Source organism: Gobius niger, assembly GCF_951799975.1.
Source record: "Gobius niger genome assembly, chromosome: 7".
Lineage (NCBI taxonomy): Eukaryota > Metazoa > Chordata > Actinopteri > Gobiiformes > Gobiidae > Gobius > Gobius niger.
In genome coordinates, this window is record NC_136858.1 from 36,753,879 (window position 1) to 36,781,024 (window position 27,146).

At 40.5% G+C, this 27,146-nt stretch overlaps 1 protein-coding gene across 1 annotated transcript in view; it reads left to right on the top strand.

Moving 5' to 3' along the window:
- The first annotated feature begins 2,131 nt into the window (after positions 1-2,131).
- rmdn2 (regulator of microtubule dynamics 2) overlaps positions 2,132-27,146 on the top strand; it is a 124,505-nt gene continuing 99,490 nt past the window's right edge. The window contains exons 1-2 of the mRNA XM_079560597.1: positions 2,132-2,497; positions 4,355-4,435. Of these exons, the coding sequence (XP_079416723.1) occupies positions 2,139-2,497; positions 4,355-4,435 (440 nt within the window). The 5' untranslated portion in view covers positions 2,132-2,138. The remainder of the gene's footprint in view (positions 2,498-4,354; positions 4,436-27,146) is intronic.

Genomic DNA, 27,146 nt, shown 5'->3' on the forward strand with positions numbered 1-27,146 from the left:
AAAAAAGTGACAAAAAATTGACAAAAAAGTCACGAAAATTTGACAAAAATGAGATGATTGCCCAAAAAAAAAAAGTGATGAAAAAAAAGCTGATGATGTGAGGAAAAATATCAATTTAGTTTTGCAGGTCTTTCAAATGAGGTGTTACACTGGCCTACAGGATTTGGGTAAAGCTGAACTGGAGAAAATGCTCTCGGTTCAGGCGGGAGTTAAGTGGTTAATAAGACTAATGTGTGAAAGGTTGTGACAGTATCCAGCTCTATCACGTGAGATGCCCACTTGTCAAAGTTCTACATAAGTCATGAAATACTTACAGTTCTTGATAATACTGCAGGTGAGGATATTAGAAGTGGGCAGAGAAGTGGCCAGAAGAAGAGCTTTAGAATAGGTTTACTCAAGCAACAGTAAAACAGTACTTTGAGAAAATGTTACTTGAGTAGTGTAAGTGTTTGAGTGAGTGTGAAAAAGTCTGATTCATGTTTCAGTTGTGACATAAAGTCTGTGAAGCAAATCAAGAAAATACCATTAAAACAAAGAAATCATTGTAAACAAACACACAAGCTACATCTTTTTACTCTTTATTTGTCTCATAAAGTTTTACTCACACTGTCACCATTTACTGAAAGTACAGATACTTCTGTTCATTTTAAAACTACTCAAGTAGAAGTAAAAAAGTACTGTATGAAATAACTACTTAAGTTGCAAAAGTATATTTACTTCAAAAAGTTACTTAAGTACATGTACTTGAGTAAATGTAAAAGTACTATTCGCGTTTGCTTAAAATAGCAACAACATCTGAGCAGTTTTCCCCAAAAGTATAAACCTGTAAATGAATGTAAGCATCATGTAAGTGATGCCTGCTTTATTTGTTTGTGTGAATGAAAGGTAAATATTAATGTGTGTGTGCTGTTAATAATAACACATTATTCTGCCATAAAAGATACTCATTTGACAGTGTGACATTCGTAATATTTGCAACCTTTGGTTTAAAGGAGTAGGCCACCGTTCTTACATACTGAGATATGTTCTTACCTGAGCCTTGACGAGTTCTTTAGGACCTGTCTGATCTCCCCCCGTGCCTTCAGTCACGTAAACACAGCGCAGACGGCGTTAGCATTTAGCCTCTCCCTCTCTCCTCTATAGCTCCAAAACAGGTCAAGATAGAAGCTACCAAGCTCTTCCACGTTTTCCCTATTTAAATATGGTTACGTAAAGTGTTCCACTACAAAGTATAATTACACAAAATTAAACAATGTGGATTTTCTAAGCGGATAAAAGGGAGAACTATATTGTAAGGCGTAATAATACCAGGAGTAGTTCGAAATCCGCGCAGTAATCTTCACTTTACTGTGCGGATGCCAAACTACTCCTGGTATTATTACGCCTTACAATATAGTTCTCCCTTTTATCCGCTTAGAAAATCCACATTGTTTAATTTTGTGTAATTATACTTTGTAGTGGAACACTTCACGTAACCATATTTAAATAGGGAAAACGTGGAAGAGCTTGGTAGCTTCTATCTTGACCTGTTTTGGAGCTATAGAGGAGAGAGGGAGAGGCTAAATGCTAACGCCGTCTGCGCTGTGTTTACGTGACTGAAGGCACGGGGGAAGATCAGACAGGTCCTAAAGAACTCGTCAAAGCTAAGTTAAGAACATATCTCAGTATGTAAAAACGGTCGTCTATTCCTTTAATACATCGACATATGGAGCTTAAGGAGTCAGGGATTTACCTTCAGTTAGTTAGTTAGTTAGTTTCCTTGATTAATCTTCCAGAGGAGAAATTCAGGAGAAACCAGAAGAGCTCCAGCCATTTCCAAGAAGCTCCCCAAATCATTTCCACATGTGTTTGATGAGTAACATTTTAGATCTTCAGCCTGATGAGGCAACTCCTGTTCAGACATCGAGTTATAAAAACAACTTGCTTGATGGATTTTTCACTTTGTTTTGAACTCAATTTGCCCAAATCTAGTTAATTTTAACAAAATATAAAGAGGGACCCAAGTCATTATCTATAGTTTACATTATTTACTTTATTGTTTCCCCTTTGTGTTTGTCTGTGTGCATCAGACCTCTCCATTTACGTAACGTTAATGATCTAAAACTCTCTTTCCTGTTTTCTCTCCAGAGTCTCACAGAATGGCCCAATCCGACAACAAAGTCCTGCTTTTGGGAGCCTTGGCCGGAGTGGCGGGTCTCGGTTTGGCCGTGGCGTGTTATCAAGGCTACTCACACCACCGCAGACGACACTCCATGCCTGCGCCGCACCTCCGCACCCCCAGCAGGGAGCTCGTCCCGGGGCTGACGTTAGTGGACGGTCCCGGGGGTCTGTCCGGGGGCCAGATGGAGGTGCTGAACAGGCTGGAGGCTCTGATCCAGTGCGTGTCTGAGCTAAGGGAGGAGATGAAGGCTTTAAAAACGGCTCTGCCCACGCTCCACGAGGCGGTGAGGGGCGAGCTGAGGGGGCCGGAGTCTCGCAGGGTTAGTCCACAGCACAGGTAACGTGTTGTTTTGCTCTCTTTATTCTCTGTTTGTTTTAAACGGTCTAATATAGCATTACAAAATCTGTGTTCAAATTACAGGCACACTTTTTTCAGTTTAGGTTCTACTGGTATTGAAAAAATAAAAGTATTTAAAGCAGGTACTGATAAAAAAATCTTATATCTTTAGATCAAAGTTTTGTGCTGTTGGTCCAGGGACAGAGTTGTTGTTTCAGCTCAAATAAATAATTTTCCCCCCAATTTTTGCCCACATTTTTCTTTTACTTTTTTCCCCAAATTGTTTTGTAATTTTTTTCTTATTTTTGCCCCAATTTTTTCTCATTTTCCCAATTTATTCCTCCTTTTGTCCCTATTCTTGCCCCAAATTCCCCCCCAAATTATTCCCCATTCATCACACATTTCTTGACATTGGAGATCTCCCACATATTGTCCTGTTTTCTGGTTCTAGACGACAAATATTTTAGTATAGGTATCAGAAAAAGGCTTCTCAGGTATCTGTATCGAAAACCAAGTATTGTTAAAGTACTGGAAAAAAAACGACTGGTGCCCAGCCCCAGTAATGTATGTGTTTATTTACAGGATGTGGAGGTTAAAGAGGGGGTATTCTGCTTTTCTCAGTCCCATAGCACCAGTCTATATCACACTACAATGATGACAAACCTTCTGTTGGTCTGTAAATGCAGTAAATTAGAATAACTGCCTTGTATAAAATTGCTCTTTCAAAATGGCTGTAGTGAATGTCTTGAAATAGGCCTCTGTCTCTTTAACCCCTTAACTCCCACCTGAACCGAGCACATTTTCTCCAGCTTTACCCCAATCCAAAAGCTTCTGGAAAAAAGGTGTGAAAATAGCAACAAAACTGACGAAAACAAGGAGGAAAATGTGAAAAAAGTGAGAAAAAATGTACGAAAAAGTGACAAAAAAATTACAAAAAATGTACAAAAAAATTACAAAAAAATTACAAAAAATTGACAAAAATTTGACAAAAAAGAGAGAAAAAATTGACGAAAAATTGAGAAAAAATGGACGAAAAATGGACAAAAAATGGATAAGAATTTGACAAAAAAATGCGAATAATTTAACGAAAAATGGACAAAAAAGTCACAAACATTTGACAAAAATGAGATGACTGCCCAACAAAAGCTGAACTGGAGAAAATGCTCTCGGTTCAGGCGGGAGTTAAGAAGTTAAGAACCTCTGAGCCTTTCCGACACGCCCCCTCCACACGCTGTCTGTGGCATCAGTGGGGAGGGGGTTCTGCTGAGGAGCAGTGGTTGGTTACTCGGCTGGTGACGAAAGCTCGGAGGCGTCTCCGGGAGGTGGGGGCGTTCCTAGGAGGACTCAGGCAAACCTATCCCTAAAATGGCCGCCATCAGAGTTTTTACAGATGACTCAGAAATACGTGAATGTGCCAAGGCAACACTTCAGGCATGTTTTTAATGAGGGAATGACATAATAACATGATGGAAAGCTTGAAAAAGTCCATTTTGCTTAATACCCCCCCTTTAAGACTGGAATGCTTTGTTGTGTGGGCAATTTGAGGGCTAAAATGATCAGGCCAAGATGTATGGAGTCAACCTCTTAACCCCCGCCTTAACCGAGTGTATGTGTTGTCCCACTTTTTTTCCGTTGCTTTTTAGGTTGGATTTTTGTTACACCTTTCTTCACTTTTTGTCACTCTTCTGTTGCATTTTCATCCTCGTTTTTGATTAATTTTCGTTGTTGTTTTGACCATTTTTACCTAGAAGCTTATAGATTTGGGTCGTGCCAAACTGTGGAAGATGTGCTCGGTTCAGGTGGGGGTTAAGAGGTTAAAGTTCATTCCTATTTCACATTCCCTTTCCCTTTTCTCAGGGTCAGCGCTGGGAGGAGGAAGCGTGCGGCCGCTGCCAGCAGATCGGACAGGAGCTCCGAGGAGGCCGAGAGCGAGGGCGGGTGAGTCCAGCACTTCTCCAGACAATTTCACTCCAACAATAGGCGCTTGTGGTCTGAGCTAAAGTCACGGGGTCACCAGAACAACTCTCTGTGACATGAGGAAAACATCTTTATTTGGCCAGTCGAGCTGTTAAGTCGCAGCACATACGCACATCTGCAATTTTTACGGCGGTTCTGGTCCTGTGAATGCGTCGTGTGTTTCGTTCTTGAACCGTAGAGGCAGCTGCTTGTCTCATGACGTCCTCATGTCGAACTGTGGCCTAAGGATAAGGGCATAAACGCTGAGCAAACAAAGAGCCTGAATATCTAAGAATGCAGCTTTGCTCTGCTCTGAATAAGTGAACTGCACTGCGCCGCTGTAAAGAGTCTGTTTGATGGAGGGTTGTTGACAAAGCGATCATTAATGCGTTAATCATTAATTTCACTTTGGGAATCCCCGATTTTGATTTAATTCGCTTATTAACCATTTCTTGTCTTGGGCCCTTTTCCCAAAAATGCTATACATGTGTTTATTGGGGTTTAACTCAGCTTCTTGGGGATTTTTGTTGAAGTGAAGAATAATTTAAAACAAATACAGTTTGTAAGTAAAAATGAGTTTGATACAGAATCAAGAGACTGCTTAACCAATGGGCTAGCAGGGGCTGGAGCCCAGGGTCTATCACGGGGGTCGGCAACCCGCGGCTCCGGAGCCACATGCCTCCTTGTAGTGGCTCTTTTGTCCCACTGGAGCAGCACCGAGTATATCTATAAGGAGAACCGGTTCTGATGAGTAATCCATCAGAACCGCGTGACTCCTTCATTAACGACGCCTCTTATTGATCCGCTTTGCGCCGCAGCTTCTTTATACGATGCAGATACACGCCTGCAGATACACGCCTGCAGATACACGCCTGCAGATACACGCCTGCAGATACACGCCCGCAGATACACGCCCGCAGATACACGCCCGCAGATACACGCCCGCAGATACACGCCCGCAGATACACGCCGCAGATACACGCCCGCAGATACACGCCGCAGATACACGCCGCAGATACACGCCGCAGATACACGCCGCAGATACACGCCCGCAGATACACGCCCGCAGATACACGCCCGCAGATACACGCCCGCAGATACACGCCGCAGATACACGCCCGCAGATACACGCCCGCAGATACACGCCCGCAGATACACGCCCGCAGATACACGCCGCAGATACACGCCCGCAGATACACGCCCGCAGATACACGCCCGCAGATACACGCCGCAGATACACGCCCGCAGATACACGCCGCAGATACACGCCGCAGATACACGCCCGCAGATACACGCCCGCAGATACACGCCCGCAGATACACGCCGCAGATACACGCCGCAGATACACGCCGCAGATACACGCCCGCAGATACACGCCCGCAGATACACGCCCGCAGATACACGCCCGCAGATACACGCCGCAGATACACGCCGCAGATACACGCCCGCAGATACACGCCCGCAGATACACGCCCGCAGATACACGCCCGCAGATACACGCCCGCAGATACACGCCGCAGATACACGCCCGCAGATACACGCCGCAGATACACGCCGCAGATACACGCCGCAGATACACGCCCGCAGATACACGCCCGCAGATACACGCCCGCAGATACACGCCCGCAGATACACGCCGCAGATACACGCCGCAGATACACGCCGCAGATACACGCCCGCAGATACACGCCCGCAGATACACGCCCGCAGATACACGCCCGCAGATACACGCCCGCAGATACACACCTGCAGATACACGCCTGTAGATACACGCCGCAGATACACGCCCGCAGATACACGCCCGCAGATACACGCCCGCAGATACACGCCCGCAGATACACGCACCACTCGCACCATCCCAAACGTCTGCGCTGTTTTAGGATCCGCGCTGCACTTTGTAAAGAGCCCGTCTGAATCTGTCCTCTTCATACACGCTTATACTGCAGCTGCTACGTTATTAAGAACCAAAACAAAGTGCACGAGCTGCTTTTGCCGCTCGCTCGTATCATTCAGAAACCACGAAGCTGAAGGGCTGAGAATATCCTTCGACCCTCGTTCATAAAAATAGAGTGTCTGCCACTGAAATAGCTTTAAATCCCGTTATTTTAATAACCATTCTACATTAGCTTTATAAAAATGCTTTGAGGACGTTTATGTCAAAAAAGGTCATTTCTTTCCATATTACTTTTCCATTATTATTACTAATTTATAGCCTATTTTTAATGAATTGACAAGCGAAATGATAAAGAACCGTATCAATAAGAGAAACTATCAATGGCATTAACATAGATAAAAAAAAAAATATCAGGTGTTGGGGGGGGGGGGGGGGGGGGGGGGGGGAGCTACAATTCTGTTTCAGCCCCGGGGCCTATGGGTGCATCAAGGTGGGCCTGTACAGAATAATCAAAATTCGGCCTGAAAAAAACACATGTTTGCACCTAAAAATGCTCTTTCTCTGTCTGTGATGAAGCAAATAAGAACAGAAATGGAAACAAATCTATATAATGTGTGGTCCCTGCAGTCAACAAAATACCAGTAGGTCAAAGCACTAAAGTTATACATACTTTATTAAAACAAAAGTCCAGGCGGAATCTAACTGTGGTAGCTATGGTCCCGGAGATGCAGACACAAAGGGGCGGAGCCAAATATGACTCTTTAGAGCTCTGAAATCATCATCAACACAGCAGCATGTGTCCCTTTTACAGCCTCGAGTTGTGTTTTTTCTACTTCCTGCGGAAAAACCCACTGAGAATGGTTTCAAAGTCCAGGATATGAGAGTCCATGGGCGATATTTAGGTCATATTATTGATTCTCGATAATTGCGACCATTAAAACTGCAATGCTTAATCCATTGTGATACTTGAGTGCATACTATCATACAGACATGTTCTTACCTGAGCTTAGACGAGTTGATGTGTACCTGTCTGGTCTTTGTGCCCGTGGAGGAGCGTGGTCGCTTCTTCACCCCCGTTTGGAGCTATAGGAATATCAAATCAAATCAATTTTATTTGTATAGCGCTTTTCATACATGTCATGTAACACAAAGGGCCAGATCTTGTGGCGGCGCACGGGGCGGCGCAGGCTCTTGGCGAATTATTTTCCGAGTGGCGGCGCTATATGTGCCATTCGCCTCCGCCACCTGTGAGGGGGCGTCACAAGAGGAGGCGACTGCACTGATGGAAACACGGCTGACATTCACTTCCTGGTTTACATTGCGCTGTCTTGCGTTCTTTCTTAAGCCTTAGGCTCACACAGGTCAAACTAAAAACTTTATTTACCCCATCGTGAGCTAAACCATCGTGAGCTAAACGACGTTCACGTCTCGAGAGAAAAAGAGCTACAGCGTCCGCTGTGGCGAAGGATCGGCCGCGCTCGGCGTGAATGCGAAGCAAAACAAAAGCACATGTTCGCCCCCCACTCCCACACAACCACTCTCCTGGACACGGAGTCGATCTGGTTGGAGGAAAATGTCTGTGTCTCCACCCACTAAAATGCGCTAAGTCTGGAGTGGCAAGATCACAAAGTGCGCTCCGACTGAGCGCAAAATGTCACGCTATCGTCTCCGTTTTGATGCACAAGATCGGGCCCATAGTGCTTTACAGATTTAAAAACATTCTCTCACACCCACCTCCTTCCAGAAAAAACAGACACATTGTCGCATTCACACTCCCCCCACCCACCTCCCCAGAGACACACCACACAAGCTCACAATACACACTCAAGGTAAAACAGTGGAGACTATGGACAAAAGGCTAAGATAAGGCTGGGTGCAGATAAACCAGGTAAGGGAACACCATCCAAGGAGCCGTCTGCATCGGGAGCGGCACCTCGGCTGCAGCCACAGGGACCAACACAGGGTGCCCGGACAACACCACACCTCCATCCAGACACCCACAAGACAGCACCCCAGCAGCCACAGCCAATCACCGCTCCCGAGGCAGAGGCCCCTCCAGAGGAAACTGGGAGAGCATAAAAATTGTTAAAATAAATAAAAGTACGTAAGTAAAATTGAATAATAGGATAATAAAATATGCTGGGAGAGGCCAAATGCTAGCAACATCGTTGGTCGTTTTGGTCAGTTTGCGTGACTGAGGGCACGCACAAAGACCAGACAGGTACACATCAACTCGTCTAAGCTCAGGCAAGAACATAAATCAGTATGGCCAAGGCAAGGCAAGTTTATTTGTAGAGCACAATTCATACACAAGGTAATTCAAAGTGCTTCACAGTTGCATAAATACAAGAAAGCAAATTGAATCAATAAAAACATCAACATGAAATTAATCAATTACAGTAAGAGGCGAGAGTGCAGATAAAATACTTTCAGTCATATGCATCGGTAAAAAGAACTGTTTTCAACCTGGATTTGAACATTGTCAGAGTTGAGGCCTGTCTCACATCCTCATGAAGACTGTTCCGTGTTTAGTCCTGACTCTGTGAACCACCAGGAGGCCCCTCCCTGAAGTTCTCAGGGCCCGAGATGGTTCACACGGCTCTAACATGTCAGAGATGTACTTTGGCGCTAAACCATGAAAAGACTTGTACACAAGCAGAGCTGTTTTAAAGTCTATTCTCTGAGTGACTGAAGCCAGTGCAGAGACCGGAGCACTGGACTAATATGGTCGTATTTCCTGGTTCTGGTCAGGACTCGAGCAGCAGCGTTCTGGATGTTCTGTGGCTCTGACAGCTCGTTTAGAGAGGCCAGTGAGCAGCCGTTACAGTAGTCTAACCTGCTGGAGACAAATGCATGGATAAGTCTCTCTAAGTCTATTCCTCTGATCTGAGCCATGTTTTTCAGATGGTAAAAAGCTGCTGATGTTTTTGCTTTGATGTGGCTGTTTAAGTTCCGGTCTGAGTCCATGATTACTCCCAGATTTCTAACCTGATTTTTTGGTCTTAGAGAGAGAGACTCAAGGTGACTGATAACACTTTGTCTTTGTGCCTGTGGGACAAAAACAATGATCTCAGTTTTGTCTGAGTTTAGCTGGAGAAAGTTGTTTTGCATCCACAAACTGATCTGTTGGATGCAGTGACAGAGAATATCTACAGACCCATGTTCACCAGCCGTCAGTGACACGTAGATTTGAGTGTCATCTGCATCGTTGTTGTATGTAAAAAGTACAGTTGTATGTAAACAGTACGTAAAAATGGTGGCCAGTTCCTTTAAGCATCTCCCCATGTTTATTACATTTTCTTATATCTACTTTACGATGCATAAACATGCCACCTTCGTCCTCCTCTAGGTCCGTTTTGTTATGAGTGCGGCGAACACCTTTGCCCGAGTTGCAGCAGACAGATCCAGCACCACATGCCCATTCATTCACCTCAGACTCTGCCAAATACCTTGAGCCTGCGCCAAACTCCGCAACATAAACAACAGATGTGATTCTTTCAAAGCTGCGCTGGCATTGAACGGCCATCTTTAAAAAAACACACAGAGCTGGTGATTAATGATGTGTTTAAAAGCGGGATTAAGATCTTGTTCTTGAGTGATAAAACAGGGCTGATAAAGTGTTTGCTACTGGTTAGATCGACGGTGATTTGTTTTTGGCCCTCCAGCACAGCCCCTCTGGCCCTCAAGATGATTTTGAGAGACAGTATTACACAAATCAGAGAGCACTTTTAACATTATTAGAGTTAAATGGGAGGAAAAAAAGGTAGAAATACACCCGATTAGGTCATATATTATGTACAGCACTGGCATTTGAAAGAAGTGCACTGGGACAGGACTAGTTTTAAAGGAATAGGCCACCGTTTTTCCATACTGAGATATGTTCTTACCTTAGCTGTGACGAGTTCTTTAGGACCGTGCCTTCAGTCACGTAAACACAGCGCAGACGGCGTTAGCATTTAGCCTCTCCCTCTCTCCTCTATAGCTCCAAAACAGGTCAAGATAGAAGCTACCGAGCTCTTCCACGTTTTCCCTATTTAAATATGGTTACGTGAAGTGTTCCACTACAAAGTATAATTACACAAAGTTAAACATGAGTGGATTTTCTAAGCGGATAAAAGGGGGAACTATATTGTAAGGCGTAATAATACCAGCAGTAGTTTGAAATCCGCGCAGTAATCTTCACTTTACTGCGCGGATGCCAAATGTCAAATCGTCAAAGCTAAGGTAAGAACATATCTCAGTATGTAAAAACGGTGGCCTATTCCTTGAAGGAAGAAATGACAAATCTACTTGAATTAACAGATTAAATCTAATGTTTGAGTAGATTTGGTCTGGTCTTAGACAAGAGAAAACCTCTAGTAGTCGTTCTCTTAATTCAGATAATATTGTGTCATAGCATTTGTATCTTGGATTAGTTCAAACCGACTCAAATTCAACATAGAACAACTTTAATTCAAGCAATTTTATCTTATTTTATATTTTATGTCATTTATCTCATTTAAGATGGTCATTTTTCCAGTGTTGTGCTTTACTTTGGGCTAATTATCAGCGGCTTCGGCCCTCGGTCTATTTACGATAAAGAAAATCGGCCCTTCCGCCAAGAAAACTTGCCCACCCCTGCTATAAACTGTCTTACAGGCTGTATGCATGACTCCTTTTGCTCACTTTTTTTGCTTTCCTTGTAATGTTTTAATGATAGTTTGTGTCCAAACTAACTTTTAACTTCACTAACATATTTGTAACATTCCAGTTCTTCAAAGAGATGAGTTTATAAGCAGGTTTCTCAACTTTCAGGCTCACTTTTTGTGAAAAAAAGAGTCTGTGTAAAGCAGTAAAGAAGTGATTCATTTTTAATCACACTAAACCTTATCCCAGCCCTAGATACGGATGTCATGTTTCCAATTGCCCATATATGGTCATGTTCGAAGCAGCCAGAGGGAAAACGAAGAGGAGAAAAAAACAGACTTTCTCCCATTTCTCCACCATTACTTAACCCCTTAACTCCCACCTGAACGGATCCCATTTTCTCCAGTTTGGCTTTACCCTAATCAAAAAGCTTCTTGGGGAAAAAAGCACCAAAACAGCCACAAAAAATGAGAAGAAAACAAGGATGTAAACGCAACAAAAATGTGACAAAAACTCAACCAAAAAATGACAAAAATGTGACAAAAATTCAACAAAAAATCAATAAAAATGTAACAAAAAATCAACAAAAATGTGACAAAAATTCAACAAAAATGTGACAAAAATTCAACAAAAATTCAATAAAAATGTGACAAAAACTCAACCAAAAAGTGACAAAAATGTGACAAAAATTCAACAAAAATTCCACAAAAATGTGACAAAAATTCAACAAAAATTCAACAAAAATGTGACAAAAATTCAACAAAAATTCAACAAAAATTCAATAAAAATGTGACAAAAATTCAACAAAAATTCAACAAAAATTCAATAAAAATGTGACAAAAATTCAACAAAAATGTGACAAAAATTCAACAAAAAATCAATAAAAATGTGACAAAAACTCAACCAAAAAGTGACAAAAATGTGACAAAAGTGTGACAAAAATGTGACAAAAAATCAACAAAAATGTGACAAAAATTCACCAAAATGTGACAAAAATGTGACAAAAACAACATAAAAATGTGACAAAAACTCAACAAAAAAATGACAAAAACTCAAATGAAATGTGACAAAAGAAACATAAAGGTGACACAACACAGCAACAACGTGAGGAAAAAGATCAGTTTTGTGGGTCTTAGCTTTCAAATGAGGTGTTACACAGGCCTATAGCCAAAGAGGACAGAAGGCATTCGGTTTAGGCGGGTGGTAAGAGGTTAAACAAATGTAGAATTATGAATATATTTATCGACTACTTAAAGATATGGAGACATGGAGAGGAGCAAAGTCTTTCAACAGCCTTTTTTATTTAGTTTTTAAAGTGCTTTATAAATAAAGTTGGTATGGTATGGTATGGTATGGTATTTAAAAAACGGACAATGCTAACCAGGAAGCTACGCTAGTTTCATGCTATGTATGCTAACGTTAGCAACAAGTGCCATTTTTTGCTTCTACTGAATCTGCTGTGAAAACACATCCACATGGACCTGATTTTGGCTTGCCTTTATTTGTGTGTGATAAAGATGTTCATAGTCCGGCAGAAAACGACTAAAAAGAGTGAAAGATTGTGATTTTCATGAGAGGTTTTCTTCCCCTTGGCTAGGCCCCGCCCCCTTGTATGACGTCTGTATAACATGAAAAAATATCAGGTACAGGCCTTTTAACCTCTTAACTTAAATCATACTTCAATCAGATTTTTTTCCATCATTGTTTTGTTGGGTATTCAACTCATTTTTATAACTTTTTTGTCATGTTTTTCGTCAATTTTTTATCACATTTTTGTAATTTTTTTTGGTCTTTTTTTGTCATTTTCTGTCAAATTGTTATCATATTTTTGTATTTTTTTTGTAACATTTTGTCATTTTTTCGTCAATTAGATTAAAATTTTTAATTTTTAATCTAATTTTTCTCAGATTTTTGCCAATTTTTTGTCATTTTCTGTCACATTTTTGTCATTTTTTCGTCAATTTTTTCGTCAAACTTTGTCAAATTTTTGTCATTTTTTTGTCACATTTTTGTAATTTTTTTGTCACATTTTTGTCATTTTTTGGTCACATTTTTATCACATTTTTGTCACATTTTTGTAATTTTTTTGTCAAAACTTTGTCATTTTTTTAATCAATTTTTTGTCATTTTTTTCGTCACATTTTTGTCATTTTCTGTCACATTTTTGTCATTTTTTCGTCAATTTTTTTGTCAAATTTTGTCAATTTTTTGTCATTTTTTTGTCAATTTTTTGTCATTTTTTCATCATTTTTGGTCAATTTTTTGTCAATTTATCACATTTTTGTCATTTTTTTGTCATTTTTTTAATCAAATTTTTGTAATTTTTTTCGTCAATTTTTTGTCATTTTTTTTGTCACATTTCCATCATTGTTTTCGTCTCAGTTTTGTTGCTTTTGGATTGGGGTAAAGCCAAACTGGAGAAAATGTGCTCGGTTCAGGTGGGAGTTAAGGGGTTAAAACACTAATACGTGGACCAAAGATACCAGCATTGTTTGTAGCACTCAGCAAGACGCCCGCAATGCTATTTTTGCTGTGGACAATGTAGCTTTTGGAAGAGGAATTCATGTGTTTACAGTTATGTTTCGTATGTCTTTCCACCTGTAGTAAAAGTCAAGCAGCAACATCAGAAAGGAGACAGGCACATAAAGCTAAAAGCGCAGCCTGATTGGCTCGGACCAGGGGTGGACTGGCCATATGTCCATTCTGGAAGAGCACAGAAGGGCCACTGGCTCTAGGGCCATCGGTCTGGCCTCTTGGTTTACCTTACCCTTGCCCCCGGGCGAAACCGAGCTTTACCCAAATCTAAAAGCTTAACCTCTTAACTCCCGTCTGAACCGAGAGGATCTTTTTTCTCACGTCATCGAATTTCTTTTCCACCATTTTTTTGTTGGGTACTCACTTTTGTAGCTTAAAATGACATTTTTGTCATTTTTTTGTCAAATTTTTATCACATTTTTTTCATTTTTTGCCACATTTCTGTCTTTTTTTGTAACATGTTTGTTGATTTTTTGTCCAATTTTGTAATTTTTTGGTCAAATTTTTATCAATTTTTGGTCATTTTTTTGTCAAATTTTTGTCATTTTTTTGTCACATATTTGTCATTTTTTTGTCATTTCTTTTGTCATTTCTTTTGTCATTTTTGTGACATTTTTGCCACTTTGTCATCAATTTTTCGTCACTTTTTTTGTCAAATTTTCATCATTGTTTTCGTCTCAGTTTTGTTGCTATTTTCACAGCTTTTTTTCAGAAGCTTTTGGACTGGGCTAAAGCCAAACTGGAGAAAATGTGCTCGGTTCAGGTGGGAGTTAAGGGGTTAAAAGAAAAGCATCCAAAAAAAAAATGTGCTGGAAAAGCAACAAAAAAGTCACAAAAAAAGTGACAAAAACACAACAAAATGTGACGAAAACGTGACGACAAAGCAATGAAAAAAGTAATGAAAAAACATGACAGAAATGCAGCGACAACGTGACAAAAAGTTCCCGTCACTTTTCTAGATTTTATCTTTCAAATGAGGCGTTACAGTGTTGCTCTCCAGTCAAGAAGCTTTTAGATTTGGGCAAAGCCGAACTGGAGAAAATGCTCTGGGTTAAGGCGGGGGGTAAGAGGTTCACATATGTATTTGTGGAAGTGTCACATTTACGCTAATTTGGGCCAGGCTGACCAGAGTCCAGGGCTGGTTTTCAGTCCCAGGCCAGCCCCTGGCTCGGACGTTTCTGCACTTTAGGATTTGACTCCGTTGCCTCCTTTTGGCAGACGGAGCTGGCCTAGTTTCAGTCTGTCTCGTGTTTAGTTGTAAAACGTAGCTTGAAGCCATATCGAGATGGGAGGAGACTGTAAGTGTAGATTGTAAGAGGAGCTCTGCCTCTCTCTGTTGTGTTGCCATGTTCAAGTTTATAGGATTTACTTTCCAAATGAAAAAGCAGGTCACAGGTTTTTTTTTTTTCTGCTGGAAAAGTTTCAAGCAAACACAAGCCAAAACAGAAGTGCACGTTTTCAGAGCCACAATAAGATTAGATCAGATGAGAAGTTGGACCAATGTTGCAACACTGTTTGTTTAAAACGGAGGGAATTTTGCAAAGAGTCACAGGTTGAAATACTGTTTTTTTTTTGCTAAATCCGCTGCTGCGTTTGCTGCACCTGTCGGGAGGTGACAGAGTTTGTGCTTCCATGAAAATCTACAGGAAGTAATGTGAATAAACACTGAACAGAGCCGTGGGAACATATTTTGGTTAGGGGGTGCTGATGGACAAGATTGCCCACAAAAATGCTTTTTCTGTTGGTTATTTATTGTTATTGGCTGTAATACGCAAACCATCCACCAGGGAGTGCTGCACACCCTCAGCACCCTGGGTTCCCACGGCCTTGACGGGAAATAAACAGAACTGAAGGAGATATATTTACCTGCCGCATAATGCTGCGTCCACACCAAAAGCGTTTTGGCGCCTCCAAAGCGTCAGGTTTACATTTAAAATACATGGAGGACGCGCCTGCGGGGGGCATCAAGAGGTCCCGCAGCGCGTCACGCGCCTCCTGTGCGGCGGTTTTGAGGTTTTTCGCGCTTGCTAAGCTTTTGACGCCTCCAGGGCGTCGAGCGCGGCCGACGCTCGAGTTGGGAAATGTTGAACTTTTTGGAGAAATTCGAGGGCGTCGACCAATCAGGAGCTTTCCCCTCACAGTGACGTACGTTGTAGCTGAGCCACCGGGGCAGATCCTACGCCGGCCCCACAGATGTAAACAAGTCCCAAGTCACGGAGGTTTAGCTTCTTTGTGAACCGGAGCTACACATCAGTGCTTCTTTATCTAAACACCAGGATTAAAAGCGGCGACAAGAAAGGTTATTTCAGAGGCTGAATCTGCGCTGGGAATGTGTTTGGGGCTATTACCTTAGCATTACCACCGGAGAAAGCTAATGCTAAGCTAAACCTCCGGTCCTCACGTGAAAACGAGAAATATGCACAAATAAAGTCAATAAAGAACAATGATCACACACTGAGCTGAACTGGCTGATGGTGTAATTTATTACTACAGTACTACAGTTAGCTCCGGGAGAAAACCATAGCGTGTTAGCTCAGTTAGCTCGCATTGAGCTCCGGTTTTCTCCCATGAAAACAAGCATTATGCACTAATAACGTCAATGAATCCGTAGCGACATAGAGCAGCTTTATGACGATCACACACTGAGCCGGCCTTCGCGCATTTGTGGTTTATTGCAGACTTTTAATCAACAATGAGATGTAGCAGGTGTATTTCAGGCAACAGCTACTTCCAAGTTGCTACGAACAGACTCTGAGCTGACGCGCGGCCAGAGCGTTTGGTGTAGACGCAGCATAAGAATCTCATTTGATAGTTACACGCTGAAACATCTGTCACAGAGAGTGGAACAGTCTCAAAGAAATCCTTATGGCCGGGTCTGACACCACTGTTTGAAGAGGACTGTGTTTTAGGCTGTGGCCAAAACAAAAAAGTTTGTCCACTCACAGGGCTGGACTGCCATAAAAAAATCGGCCCGGGATTTTTGGGTTAAAAAGACCGGCCCTCTAAAAAACAAAAACAGTCATATTCAGTAGTCGAGGTGATGAGCAAAACAATGAGCCCCTTGGCTTGAACTAAAACAGCATAAGCAACGAATCGAGGACAATAGTTGCATTTTGTTTCTGCCGAATTCAAGCTCACACCTCAGAGACTCAACACTTTAATCTTTTCAATTATAACTTGAAGGAACTTACTGAACAATCTTAAAATGTGCGTTACATTTTTGTCATTTTTTGGTCATTTTTTTGTCACATTTTTGTCATTTTTTTGTCACATTTTTGTCATTTTTTTTGGTCATTTTTTTCATTTTTTTGGTCACATTTCCATCATTGTTTTCGTCTCAGTTTTATTGTTATTTTCACACCTTTTTTCCAGAAGCTTTTGGATTGGGGTAAAGCCAAACTGGAGAAAACGTGCTCGGTTCAGGTGGGAGTTAAGGGGTTAATATTTTGAATCTATATATTTTTTTTCTGTTGCAGAACTTTGATTTCTAACTGAAGCGAATTGAGTTACATTATATTTCATGCTTATTGAAGCTTTTAGGTATTTTAGGATATGGTTATGCATTAGAACAAAGGTTTACTGTCACTTTTATGCCTGAGAGTTGACGGAATCTAGAGTCAATAATATCGTTTATCGCGATACTACCTGCCTCAATATATCATGACAGGCCTGGTAACAACAAAATTCCTCAAATGTCCAGGCTAATGTTCCCATTGAACATTTCCTTTGCGACCGTAGTTTGCCTTGTCTAAAGCTCCAGTGTGGTCATTCTCACGTTCCCTGAACCGCTCGTTAACAATGTGAGCCTGGTGAATCCTGGCACTGTCATCCTGGAATATGCCCGTGCCATCAGCCATCAGGGAAGAATAAATCCCCTGATGGAATAACCTGGTCATTCAGGATGTTCAGCTGATCTCATTCTTTGGGCTCATGTTGTTGCTGAACCTTGACCCGACCGCCTGCACCAACCCCAGATCAAAACGTCACTTTTTTTTTGTTTTTTTGGTTAGGCAGTTTGCTTAGTTGAAGGATTAAGGCTAAGGTAGGTCAACATTAAAGCAAATATTTTGAACAACTTGTCCTCAAAGTGCTGTAAAAGTTTAGCAACTACTAAGTTATGTATGTAAGTGAGGGCTTTATTTGTAATACAGGATGAAAAGGCCAGTTTCATATTCGTCCCCTATGTCTGTTCGAGCAATGTAAGGCCTACAAATTAATTTAAAACGAGCTCATGTTTACTGCCACAGTGATGCTGGAGCCTTCAGTCTCTCAATGTGACAGTTGTAGTATTGCAGTGTGTCCAGCAGAGGGCGGTGTACATGTGAAATCTCCATTGTAGGCAGGAGAAAAAGTTCTCAATCTCAAACGCACAATATTTTCTATATCCAAACACCCAGAGTAATTTCTTCATTGCTTCTCTTAAAGTGTTTAAGTAATGTGACATAGAATTAACATCCACCACTTCACCGTATTGCAACCCTGTAGAACCCTTTCGAAACAAGGTGTAAAATATCTTCAGAACTTAAAGGAATTCAATAAAGAATACAGCGCTGGATTTATTTCTGCATCTGTGTTTGCAAAGTCTGTGTAATGCAGGGTTTCCGCAGTAAAAGTCATTAAAAAGAATTGTGCCAAAATTAAGGCCTTAAATGTCATTAAAAGAGGGAAAACCGGTTGAAGTAGTCTCCGGATACAAGTACCTCGGGACTATTATTGACAAGGACTTGCGCTTTGAGTCTAGCACTGACGCCATCTGCAAAAAAGGTGCAGCAAAGACTCTTCTTTTTAAGGAAAATGAATTCATTTAGAGTTTGTTACGTCCTCATGACTATCTTTTACCTCTTTTATTGAGTCAGTTTTAACATTTTGTTTTGTATCTTGGTTTGGGGCTCTTTCTGTGACCAACAGAAATTGTTTGATGAAGTTGGTCAGAGTAGCAGGTAAAATCATTGGTGCACAGCAGACTCAGCTGCATGACTTTTGCAGCCAAAGGGTTGTACGTAAAGCCCAATATATAATGGAGTGTCCGGACCATCCGCTTTTTAAGGAGTTTAACCAGTGGGGGGGTCCGCCCCTTTACACCCGTCTCCAGTACGTGCTAGTGGCCGTGATATTGCAGCCAGCAGCCCAAAAATCCCTTTTCGTCAGAGACACTCATGTAAAAGGAGCAGCCTGTAAAATGGTCCACAGGGCATCTGGAGTTTCAGACTGAGGCAAATATATTTCTTTAAAATTACTATTTTTAGGACAGTAAAAACAGTAAAAAAATTGTAAAGCATCAAAAATACATTTTTAAAAGTGTTCTAAAGACGTGACGTCACCAGGGCCGCAGACGTGCGCGAGCGTGTGCGTGACGACTCATGAACGAGCAGTTTCTCCCTCGTGTGATTTAGCGGCTGAAGTCTGAGCAAAACAAATGAACTGGACTAAAAAGGATAAACGCGAAATAACAAACATCTCAAGTAAGTTTATGTTTCTCTCAGTCTTTAGCCAAAAACTAAATACGAAATGTATGATGAATATAGCATGTGTTTATAGCATTGGATTATGGTTAATAATAAACAACTAGTCTACATGTTATTAAACTCATTTCTGAAAATGCATGATTTCCGCATCTGTCCTGGATCCAGTACAGTACAGTACAGATAAATGCTATATAAAAAACAATATCTCACATTTTACCAATGAAAATGTAATATAAAACACTTTTGCAGTGCTCATTCTTTGTATTTCAGCCAAACAATTCTAGTTGTGATGTTATACTAGCAAATACAGTGAAGTAACAACTCGATTTTTATCAATTCTATCACAATATCAAGACTTCCAGCACTTACGAAACTTCCCAGAAAAGTGACCGAGCGGAAGTTCATGAGCGCGGCTACGTACGTCCGAAGGGCCGCTAAGCGCCCGGTTGTTCCAAGAGCGGCTAAACGAGCTTTTTAAGCCCCGCACTGACAAACTAACCCCCAAAGTCATCGTAGCATGGTAGCTTATTCGCCTGAAATGGCCTTAAAAAAACCTTTTGTATTTAAAGAACGATGATATTAAGAGATTTGACTTTTTGCGTAATGGCGTCCGCTCCGCTCTGAAGCTTCGTCGGCAGCCGTGCGCGCTCACGCTGCTTTCACCCGCTTGGGCCGTGGGAGCAGAGATACAGGTGACGCGTCATACGGGTACTTTGGGCCGCAATGGCAGACGAAACTGGAGTCATGCGCCACTGAGCACCTCTATGTAAAGAGATAGGAGCTGGGACAGCAGGCCTCTTCCATGTATATATTTCTATGAGTTTAACTTACTCCCCTCCGGACGCAGGCTAAGAATGCCCTGTACTCAAACTCTTTTATTCCAGAGGCTGTTGCGAAGATAAATGATCATATGTTGCTCAGTGAAGCTGCTGCAAATTAGGCTTTATTCGATCTTCTGCTGATTGTCTCTCAGCTTCAGAGCCGGACTGATGATGCTGTGACTGTATGATCTTTGTCCCAAACACAATTGTCCCACTGTGTTTTTTTGTTTCTTTTGCTTTATTATGTGTGGACTCCTGCTGCACAATAATTTCCTCCGGGACATTCATAAAGTTGAACCTTGAACCTTGAACCTGAGAAAGCATTTAATTGGATTAAAGCTTGCAATAAATCTACACTTCTTGGGAAATTATTACTTCAGCTCAATTATTTTTCCTGCTTTTGTTCAAACATGCAAACAGGCTGGTCTAAAACACGTTCAGCTGCAGTTTGGGCTGAAATTAAACACAATTTTCCCCACAAAAGTTGCCCGTTTGATCCAATTTGCATTCCTCAGTTTGATGGAATGTTTACAAGTCTTTCGAAAATAAATAATGCATTGATTTCTTTGCTTGTTGCATGAAAAAAATAATCACATTTTGGCATTAATCCCTTAACTCCCACCTGAACCGAGCACATTTTCTCCAGTTTGGCTTTACCCCAGTCCAAAAGCTTCTGGACAAAAGCTGTGAAAATGTATGCCAACAGCTGTGGAATTTCCCGAACTCTATACATTTGTTAAGTGGTGACGTCACAGCTCTACTTCCGGGTCCCGAGATGTGCAAGAAACTACAAAAAACTCTTTAATACTACTATTAATATTTCTGAAGCTCAACAGAGAGTTACTGAACAGACTTGTTTATCCCTCGTGTCGCCTTCGTGGGTCATTTTGACCCGCTGTCATGTTCTGGGCATTTGGATGCAAGGTGACACAAGGGGGCGCCCTTCCAACCCTCTCAGTGTAAATGTGAGTTGACTTTCTTCAGAGTGAGACTTTAGGTCAGACACCATGAGTGACAGTAACATGACGCTAAATACAGTGAGCTCTTTGTTTCCAGTAAAAAGGCTGAGGCCTCATTGCTCTTCAGTCACAGACTGAGAAGTGAAGAAGGAAGTCATGGAGCTTCTGCTTTAGACAGAACTTCTGCTGCATGTAATAGGAATATCATATCATATCAAATGTTGTAATCTGTAAAGCACTTTGTGATACCTTTTGGTATGAAAAGTGCTTTATATTGATTGATTGATTGATTGATTGATCATATTCTGAAACTCAAATCTGTAGTAGAAACATAATATAAATATTTGAACATCATGTATCTAGTCAAATTTTTTAAATTTTTTTATTACCCTCATTCTAAAAAAAAAACCCAAAAAAACAAACCCAGGTCACTTGTTTCTGCTGTAGGTCATGTTTGTCCCAGTTCCTCTGAGTCGTGGTGCAGCAGGACCGATGTGGACAGATGTTACAGAAGCAGCTCATGAGGTTCATTTCCTCAACAGTTACTATAGTAACTATTTTCTCCAAAGTAAAAGTAGATCTACTACAGTCCTGTCCACATCTGTCACGGTCCACCATGACCCACCACGACTCAGAGGAACTGGGACAAACATGACTTTACAGCAGATACAAATGGCTAGGGTTTGTTTGGGTTTTCTTCTTTAGAATGAGAGTAAATAAAATAAAAAACACAGTTTTATATTAGATACAGGATTTTAATATATTTTTCTTTTTGTAATTGTAATAACTATTTTCCATATATTATGTTTTTACTACAGATTTTAGTTTTAGAATATGATCAATCAATCAAACTTTATAAAGCACTTTTCATACACTGAGAAAAGTAAAACATTGGCTTAATCTGCAAAATGTATAGAAATCATTTACATCTGCATTTTGCTAGTTGTTCATAATGATATATATTCATTAGTCCAACTATAAATGTTTCATCTGTAACTGTGAATATTTTAAATTGGTTCAACAAAAAAATGTTCCTGACTTGAATGTTCAAAGGTTCATTGAGTCAATTTAAAACTCTTCATTAGCAGATATGAGCTAATTTAAAAATGTCCATTGAACCAATGTACTTTTGCCCTCGTGTCGCCTTCGCGGGTCATTTTGACCCACTGTCATGTTCTAGGCATTTGGATGCAAGGTGACACAAGGGGGCGCCCATCCAACCTTCTCAGTGTAAATGTGAGTTGACTTTCTTCAGACTTAGACTTTAGGTCAGACACCATGAGTGACAGTAACATGACGCTAAATACAGTGAGCTCTTTGTTTCCAGTAAAAAGGCTGAGGCCTCATTGCTCTTCAGGCACAGACTGAGAAGTGAAGAAGGAAGTCATGGAGCTTCTGCTTTAGCCAGAACTTCAGACTTCTGCTGCATGTCATGTATTATGCAAGAGTCATTTCATATTCTGAAACTCAATTATGTAGTATAAACATAATATATGGAAAATTATTATTACAATTACAAAAAGATTAAAACAAAATGAAAATCCTGTATCTATTAAAGTTTTTTTATTTACTCTCATTCAAAAAAAAAAAAACCCAAACAAACCCAGGTCATTTGTATCTGCTGTAGGTCATGTTTGTCCCAGTTCCTCTGAGTCGTGGAGCAGCAGGACTGATGTGGACAGATGTTACAGGAGAAACTCATGAGGTTCATTTCTTCAACAGTTACTATAGTAACTATTTTCTCCAAAGTAAAAGTAGATCTACCACAGTCCTGTCCACATCTGTCATGGTCCACCATGACCCACCATGACTCAGAGGAACTGGGACAAACATGACTTTACAGCAGATACAAATGGTTAGGGTTTGTTTTTTTGTTTTTAAAATGAGAGTAAATTAAAAAAAAAAAAAAAAAAGCATTTTTGTAATTGTAATTAATTTCCATATATTATGTTTTTCCTACAGAGTTTGAGAATATGATCAATCAATCTTTATATATAAAGTGCTTTTCATACCGAAAGGTATCACAAAGAGCTTTACAGATTACAACATTTGATATGATGTAATATGACTGTTACATGCAGCAGAAGTCTGAAGTTATGTCTAAAGCAGAAGCTCCGTGACTTCCTTCTTCACTTTTCAGTCTGTGACTAAAGAGCAATGAGGCCTCAGGCTTTGTACTGCAAACAAAGAGCTCACTGTATTTAGCGTCATGTTACTGTCACTCATGGTGTCTGACCGAAAGTCTCACTCTGACACAAGGGGGCGCCCTTCCAACCTTCTCAGTGTAAATGTGAGTTGACTCTCTTCAGAGTGAGACTTTAGGTCAGACACCATGAGTGACAGTAACATGACGCTAAATACAGTGAGCGCTTTGTTTGCAGTAAAAAGGCTGAGGCTTCGTTGCTCTTCAGTCACTGACTGAGAAGTGAAGAAGGAAGTCACGGAGCTTCTGCTTTAGACAGAACTTCAGACTTCTGCTGCATGTAAGAGTCATACCTTAAAAGTACATTGGCTCAATGAAGAGTTTTAAATTGACTCAATGAATCTTTGAACATTCAAGTCAGGAACATTTTTTTGTAGAACCAATTTAAAATATTCACAGTTACAGATGAAACATTTATAGTTTGACTAATGAGTATATATCATTATGAACAACTAGTAAAATGCAGATGTAAATGATTTCTATACATTTTTCAGATTAAGCCAATGTTTTACTTTTCTCAGTGTACCAAAAGGAATCACAAAGCGCTTCACAGATTACAATATTTGATATGATATGACATGACTCTTACCTGCAGCAGAAGTCTGAAGTTCTGTCTAAAGCAGAAGCTCCATGACTTCCTTCTTCACTTCTCAGTCTGTGACTGAAGAGCAATGAGGCCTCAGCCTTTTTACTGGAAACAAAGAGCTCACTGTGTTTAGCCTCATGTTACTGTCACTCATGGTGTCTGACCTAAAGTCTCACTCTGAAGAAAGTCAACTCACATTTACACTGAGAAGGTTGGAAGGGCGCCCCCTTGTGTCACCTTGCATCCAAATGCCCGGAACATGACAGCGGGTCAAAATGACATGAGGGATAACTAGCCTGGCTAACACCAGACTAAAATCACAAGTGATATTTAGTCTGGGGACCACCAATTCATTTTCTCGTAGGAGAGGTGTGGTTCACGATCGTCCATAGTCGTTTATTGAGCGATACAAAAAAAAAAAAAAGTCTATCCTGCGTCTGCACGAGGCCACAGCCAATCGTATCATCGTATGAGATGACGTATGACGTACTCGCTGTAAACTTTTGAGCTAAATTATTTAGAACCAGGTCTAAAGCTTGATCGAAAAATACCATCGTGTCTGCTGCTGTCATGTTGGATCCATAAATAAACTTTTTTTTTAAATCCGTAAATAAACTACAAGCTTCCGTATATCGAATAGCTCGTCATCGTCTCGCCGTCCCTCCTCGCTCTGTGATTGGTTCCCAAATCCAAGCGAAAATTTGGGCCATGGTCCCCAGGCTGTTGTGCAGTTCGAAATGATTCGAGCGCACACAGCAGCACGGCGTTAGCCAGGTTATTGTTTATCAGGCCCATTAGCCAAGAATGCTGTACCTACTGCTATAAAAGCAATATTTACCAAAATTGGTACATCCGGGTTAGCGGAGAAAAAATGCTAACGGCGAAGCTAAGCTAACCCCGGAAGTTGTGACTTTAGTAAATATTACTTTTTGTGGCTAATGAGTCTGAGAAATAAGTAGGTTCAGTTAACTCTCTGTTGAATTTCAGAAATATTGATGTTGTTTTTAAGAGTTTATGTTTTTTTCTCGCATATTTAACGTATGTTTGTAGTGTAGTGTAGTGTGTATTGGTGGCTCTGGTCCGGTGGCAGTCAAGTTGCAATTGTGGTTTTCTGACCAGAGACACCAGGGGGAGATGAAAGACCCTCCAATCATCCCATAAACACTTGTATTACCCCCACAGGGACTACGGAAAGGATTTATTAAGGTAAACATAGCATTAATTTTAACTACTTCCTGCTACCTGTATAAACCCTGTAAAACTGTTGTATTGCGATCTAATATATTTGTAGGTTTGCATATTTAAAACTAATATGATAAGACATGGTATTAAGATGTGATTTGTATTTAAACAGTGTCACTTTGACCGAAAAGGAAAGATTAGAGCAAAGATAAGTCAATACAGTTGCACATCCTGAGCCTTTTTCTCCAGTCTGACGGTGATGGATGACACACCGCCTTATAATTTCGCGGGAGTTTTACACGCAGAAAATTAATAACATCGAAATGATTATTCCTTCGAGCCAGAGTTTCCACGTTTGAAGTTTAATTGGGCGTCTGGCACATTTCGTTTGAGCCCCATTATCTCTCATCATGTTCCGAAATGTTAGTTTGAAAGTCACGAATCCACCCATAGCGCTCGTCTGGGGGTCTACGAAAGGTCAAACATTTTCTTCTTTTTTTTCCCCTCCCTTCCTTGTTTGGTGCAAATGTGCGCGGCAGACGTCAAAACAGCTTCCTCCCAGCTCCCATCTCCTCGTTTTGAGATTTTTCCTGCCCGAACACGCTCCTCCGTGAGTTCCCACTGCAGAGTTTATTCACCTTCTCGTAGCTCGGGGACATTATCTCTGCTCCTTTCGAAAAGAAGAAGAAGAAAAAAAAGAGGCATTTATGACTTAGGCTGTTGATCTAAGCAGAATAAGATTTTGTTTAGAGAGGGGCATGTCCGATCATCACACGCGCAGATGTTTATAAAGACAAAAATGCCGACGTTGTGTGGTTTGTGATTAACCCCTTAACTCCCAACCGAGCACATTTACTCCAGTTTGGCTTTACCCCCAGTCCAAAAGCTTCTGGGAAAAAGCTGTGAAAATAGCGACAGAACTGAGACGAAAACAATGATGGAAATGTGACAAAAGTGAGAAAACATTGACAAAAAAGTGACGAAAAATTGATGAAAAAGTGGCAAAAATGTCATAAGAAATTGACAAAAAATTGACGAAAAAAATGACAAAAATGTGACACAAAAATTACCAAAAAAATGACAAAAATGTACAAAATGTGACAAAAAAATACAAAAATTTGAGGAAAAAAAAGAGAAAAAAAAGGTGATAAAAAATTGACGAAAAAAAGTTCAAAAATGTGACAAAAATGTGACAAAAAATGAAAAAAACTGACAAAAATGTGACAAAAATGTGACAAAAATGTGACAAAAAATTGACAAAAAAGTGACAAAAAAGTGACAAAAAAGTGACAAAAAAGTGACAAAAATGTCACAAGAAATTGACAAAAAATTGACGAAAAAAATGACAAAAATGTGACAAAAAAATTACCAAAAAAATGACAAAAAAATACAAAAATTTGAGAAAAAAAAGAGAAAAAAATGTGATAAAAAATTGATGAAAAAAAGTTCAAAAATGTGACCAAAATGTGACAAAAAATGACAAAAATGTGACAAAAAAGGGACAAAAATGTGACAAAAAATGAAAAAAAAATGACAAAAATGTGACAAAAAAGTGACAAAAAAGTGACAAAAATGTGACAAAAATGTGACAAAAAATGACAAAAATGTGACAAAAAATGGAAAAAAAAATGACAAAAAAGTGACAAAAAAGTGACAAAAAAATGACAAAAATGTGACAAAAAATGAAAAAAAAAAAAAAGTGATAAAAATTGACCAAAAACATGACAAAAATGTGACAAAAAATGGACGAAAAAATGACAAAAATGTGACAAAAATGTGACAAAAATTAGTTAAATACCCAACAAAAAATGATGGAAAAAAAATCTGACGTGAGGAAAAATACCCTCTCGGTTCAGGCGGGAGTTAAGAGGTTAAAGGGTTTAGTGGAAGTTGGCTGTGACGTCGTCGTTCGCGTTGCTCCGCAGACGTCCTGTGTTCGGGCAGATTCACGCTCCAAGAAAAAAAAGCAAAAGAGCGACAATGCGTTGGAGCAGAAGAGGCTGACTCATTATTGTTACTACTTTATTTGTTTTGAAGATAGATGACCTTCAACCGTCTGGGTTTGCTGTGGCCACCCATGTAAACACCGCTGTTGCTCATTGTTGGCTTTGCATTTGACGACCTGCTGAAACTGCAATTTGCAATTTATTGTCTGCAGATGAAGATCCAGTTTGCTTAAATACGCCCGGGAGCAGGAACATTTAAGAGAGGACTGAAAAGTATTTACCTGCGAACCTTAATGCATACATTTCAGAGCAGGTTTGTAAACGGTTTAAATTACAGGATTACGTTTATTATATAAAACCCCTCTGCAAAGGATTATTGTGCTTTTGTTTGCAGCCTTTTGGCATTCGATTTCAAATGTCATAAAGATTGGGATTCATCTTTCAGCCCTCTAGTTTCTTGTTCTAGTTTCGTCAGT